The 5099-nt window shown below is 37.9% G+C and overlaps 1 protein-coding gene across 1 annotated transcript; it reads right to left on the bottom strand.

The window, feature by feature from the left end:
- Positions 1–1828: 1828 nt before the first annotated feature.
- On the bottom strand, positions 1829–3112 carry LOC111404398. The gene has a single exon (XM_023033211.1). It carries the CDS (start codon positions 3110–3112, stop codon positions 1829–1831), a length of 1284 nt encoding a protein of 427 aa, XP_022888979.1.
- Positions 3113–5099: the final 1987 nt, after the last annotated feature.

The following is a 5099-nucleotide window of genomic DNA, read 5'->3' as shown; positions in this document are numbered from 1 at the left end:
GCTCCCAATGGACAAGAAAAAAACTTTCCATTGCTAATATGGCAAGAGAGCCTTTTATGATAACCATAAGTGAAGTTCAACAGTGGATAGATCTTATCCTGCCCACCGTGGGGAAGGAGATAAGGCCTGTCTCTTGCTCATTATTAGAATTTTTAAGAAAAGGAAACAGAAAAGGAGATGCTGTCACTGTAAATCATAGTTCATACACACAGAGGTCTAATTTCGTGATTGACCAAAGCTTAATGGAATAAACAAACGCCTGCAAGTCAAACTAAACCATGAATAAGGTACCATCTACTGCTTGATTAATCAGAGCAAGGAACCTAGTTGCGCTAAGAGAGACCATTTTATCTTTCTCTGATCACAATATATTGATAAAGTAGCAAATGTATGTTGATAAAAGATACATTCAATCTTAACAGTTTTTAAAGAAAAAGATAATGGCCTCACCTTGCCAAATCCATATGAACAGCCACATTTCTGTCTAATAAACGGAATTAAATAGCCCTAAGTTTTGGGAACAGTAGTGGGAATATCAAGAGGGAAGATTCTTAGTGCAAAGCAGTTAAGTGCTTAAAGAATTGATGACTAAAAAAAAAATAATCAAATAAATGCACAAGAAATTAATGTTCATTAATAATGAACAAAGTTACAAAGGGAAAAATTGAATTACAAAAGAAAAGAGACATCGTATGTCTTAATTACAGTCTACCCCATAAAGAACGAATTCGTTCCCTAAGTTTTTCCCAATCCTCGTTCTGTCGAGAAGAAGTGATGTTCAATTCAGCCGCGACGTCATCATCATCAACCTCCAACTTCTTGTACTGCTCGACCAAGGACTTAGTTCGCTCAATTCCCTGGGAGGCGTTGCGCTTTTTAGCAGCCATCCTCGCCCTGCAGTCGTCCATTTTAGCTTGAAGTTCCCTCATCTGAGCAGCCAAGTTAACCATCAAAGAGTCTTCAATCATGACTTCGGAGGAGATTTCTTTTAACTCATCCTCAGCCTTGTTAATCTCCATACGCAAAGACTCTTTCTCAGCTACGGGCTCGAAGATATTGAGTACGCTTGGCCTTTAGTTCAGTATTCTTGGCCAACATAGAAAGGACCTCGGAGTGGATAACCTTCAACGTCGCTTTAAAATCGGCAGAAAGATTGAGCGACGGAAGCGTCAATGCTTGCTCCAACTTCGCACTCAAGTGCTCAAGTTCATCCTTGTGCCTGGCAGCACTAGCCATTCCAATATCCATATCCATGAAGGATACGTACTCAAATATCAATTCCTTCATGAACTTCAAGTCTTCCTCTGAAGAAGTAGCAGGACGATCGGATGGAGCAGGGCGAAACGTCTGAATTTGCCCCCAGGAAGCAAACAAGTCTTGGATAGAATGCACAATCCTGTCAGCGTCCTGCAAAGAAGACTGCCAATATTGAAAATTCTCACTACAACAAACAAGGTGGAAATAGAAATGAAGCAAAAAGAAAAACTACCTCGTCGACAATCGTAGAAAATGGTGCGCCCTCAGTCGACAATCGTAGAAGATGGCGCGCCCTCGGCCAAGCTTGCCACCAGCGACTCATCCATTCGTGAGGACTTTCCCTTGTCCGAGCGAGACGATGTTGCCACAACGGGCGGACTCATAGGAGTATCTGCAAAGCTCAAGAGCAACAAATCAAAAACCAATAGCACGAGCAAAGGTAAGACATCAAAAAACTGAATTACCTTTTACTTCGATCTTTGGGGGGTCGACGCCCTGGGAGGAAGGCAGCTCATCCATGGGTTGTGATGAAGATTCTGGGACTGAGGATGTTTCTTTAAGCGTGGCCCTCTCAACACAAAACCATATACACAGTAGAATTCTTAAGATTATATTCAAAATTGGGGTACCTTGAAACTGAATCTGGGGAAGGCAAATCGATAGAACCTGCTTGTTTCGGCTGAAACTGAGGCTGCTGCTGCTGCTGTTGTAACTGCACCTGTGCCTGTTGTTGTGCTCTTCTATACCCACTATGATCTGATCTATCATCGTCGGAGAAAGTTTTATTTCCATACTCCCCACCGCCACCTGCCACCACTGGAACGCCTGATACCACCATTCCAGCTGCCACATCCAATGGCACGAAACTCCCTTCCTCCTGCTTCTGAGTCGAATTAACATTTCCACCAACCCCAACAACTACAACGCTCTGCTGAAACTGCTCCTCGATTCCCAACCTCCCTGCCTTCTGATTCTCCTCCGCACGTACCCTTATGGGCCGCAGATTCGCCACGAATGGAGAGCTAGAAGCAGACTCGAAGGAAGAATTGGCTTCCAGCATTGGAGAATCCGGGACCGAATGCACATCGGGATTAACAGTAGTCCCGATCCCATTTCCATCATTCTTTGATGAATCCATTTGGGATTCCACATATTTCCTTGTGTTGGCCTCCTTATCTACAGAATCGTCATCAAAGTCAAGTAGAGAATTGACCGAAGAGGATTCTGGAAACCCGCAATCCTTTGCAGATGCAGGCATATTAATATCCTTCCCGTTTAATGCATTTAGAAACCAGTCATCTGATTTAGTAGACGCAGTTTCAACAAGAAGTTGCTCAATATTCGAACTTTTGAGAAATAAAAACAAGCGAAGGCGGCCAGGTTTCGAAGCACTCGAATTGCAGAGGCGGTCGTACTCTTCAACCATGTTCTCAAGATCTTCATCAGTGGTAACAGATATTAAAGAATCCAACTCCTCGTTCGGGAGCTGGTACTTCAACGTAAAAGGCTGGTTGTTAAGAAGGGCTTTCGAAAGGCGGTTGTGGAGGTCGGAGAGGCTGGTATGGCGGTCAATGACGATGATGCGGGTGTCTCCGCCGATATAGCAGAGAGACTTGTCGGTAGGGCGGGGGACTATGTGTCCGCCATAACTGCACATGAGGCGGAGCTTTGGTGGTTGGGGGAGCGGACCGAGCGGTGGAGGCGGATCATCCCAGGAGTTGGTGTTGCGGGAGCGAGGGGATGAATCCACAGAGTCTGGGTAGTTGATTTGGGGGGGTTGTGGAGGTGGTGCTGCCGCCGCCGCCGTCATGGTGGTGGTTGGAACGGCGGAGAGCGATGGCGGCAAGGGATCCATAGTATGGAAGAATTGGGATAAAAGTCACGAAAAGAGTAAAGAAGAAACCAACTGGCTTACTCAAAGAGTTAAGAGCGTGCTCATTTTGTACTTCTTGCCTCTTGGACAAGCCTAGCTGTTTTCTAATTAAATTAAAAATAAAATTTTCGTATTTAATTTTTTACTTAATAATTAAGCCCATATTTATTTTCCATTTTTTCTCCATTAAAATAAAAAATATGATCGTTATTTATTATATCAAGTCACCAAATTTGAATTTCTATCTTTTGTATGAGGTCCGTAACGACTATATTTTTTATTCTCGTTCTTACAAAAAATGAAAAACAAATGGAGTCTAAATATATGTATATGCATATACTTCCTACGTGTGTCGTTTCTTAAAGCAACAATATACATTAGCTTATCGATATTTCACTTAGAAAAATTAGATTTTAATAAATATTGATCGAATGTGTAACTGAAAAGTTACGAGAGTCATCAATTATGAAGTTCAAATTAATTTTCGATTTTGATTTAAATTTTTTAACTAGATTAAATAGGTTACTACTTTCGATATATAATCACATTTTATGCTACCTTAATATTTGGCTAACTAAAAAATATTTGATCGAGTTTAAATATAAAAATAAAATAAGAGGTACATGAGTTTTGATCTGTGTAACACAATTGTTTTGAGAGCTTTTATCAATAGAATTTTTCGAAGGAAAGCTTTCTCGAAAATTATTGTTATTAAAAGATTATTGTCTATTTAATTGTCGATACCGAAAGTGTTTTCAACAAAATATGTTATTTGAAAGCAAGATTACTAAAGTGCTTTTTTTTTAACGCACATTTAACTTAAATAAAAATAATTTCACATAATTCTCGTAACATTTTTCTTTTGTAAGTAAGATTCATATTTTTAAAACAATATTATTTCTCAGTTATAAAATCTATAAAATTAATACTTGAGGATTAAAATTAATTTTTTTATAGTAGATTGTGAGAAAAGTTTTTGAAATGTGTGGTTGAAAATTTGTGAAACTAGAAAAGATGTAGTTAATATTGATTATTTGACTTTGATTTAGATTAAAATCGAATTTTTATCCAAACCAAAACATGCTTAAATTTATTTATTTAAATTATATCTAAAATGTTCAATTTCTATTATATTTTTTAACTTTTGACACGCTAATGTATGACATATTTTCACTTTGTATAAAAAATAAAGCTAATCGTTAAATAGTGGTAATACTTGAGATAAAAAGTACGTCATAATGGCTTTAACGTAAGGGATAATTGCAGCAAAAGTTCCAAACTTTTACAACACTAGCAGACTTTCTCTGAACCTTTGATTTGTTGCGGTCGTCACTCCTAACCTTTCCAAACGTTCTAGATAAAGCCCTTTTTTGATGATTTTCATCCACTATTTCGTTAGTTGACTAAAAATTTCACTTTGACCACATTATAATCAATTTTAATGAGAGTAAAATGGTACTTTTATATTTACTACATTAAATAACAAAACAAAACAAAATGGAAAAACTGTAGCTTCATCTTTCCAAATCCACGCAACCTACCACGTTCGTCAAATCAATAAAGCTCTGTTTGATTGCACGAAATTTTTCATGGAACTTGGAATTCGAATTCCAATTTCCACTTTTGGCCTGTTTGATTGACAAAATTTTTCAGGGAATTGATTTTCCATGAATTTCTAGGTACAACACCTTAAAGCGTGATTTTCCACCTTTTTTTTTCCTAGGGGATAGGTGGTTTTTGGTTTTCCACCTTTTTTTATTTTTATTTTTTTTGCTTTTTTTATTTTTTTTTAATTGTTGGCAATGGGAACAAATTTTAGGAATAATTGTAAAAGATGATATCCCTGAAATTGACAATTTCCACGCAAAACAAAGTCAAACGAACATCAAAAAATACTTTTACTTCAACATTTTCCACGTGAAAAATTTATACAATCAAACACAATAATTTACAATTTCCATGAAAACAA

The sequence above is a fragment of the Olea europaea genome, chromosome 11 (genome assembly GCF_002742605.1).
Source record: "Olea europaea var. sylvestris chromosome 11, O_europaea_v1, whole genome shotgun sequence".
NCBI classification, from domain to species: Eukaryota; Viridiplantae; Streptophyta; class Magnoliopsida; order Lamiales; family Oleaceae; genus Olea; species Olea europaea.
Note: the sequence above shows the minus strand (reverse complement) of the source record. Positions and strands in the feature narration are given on the sequence as shown.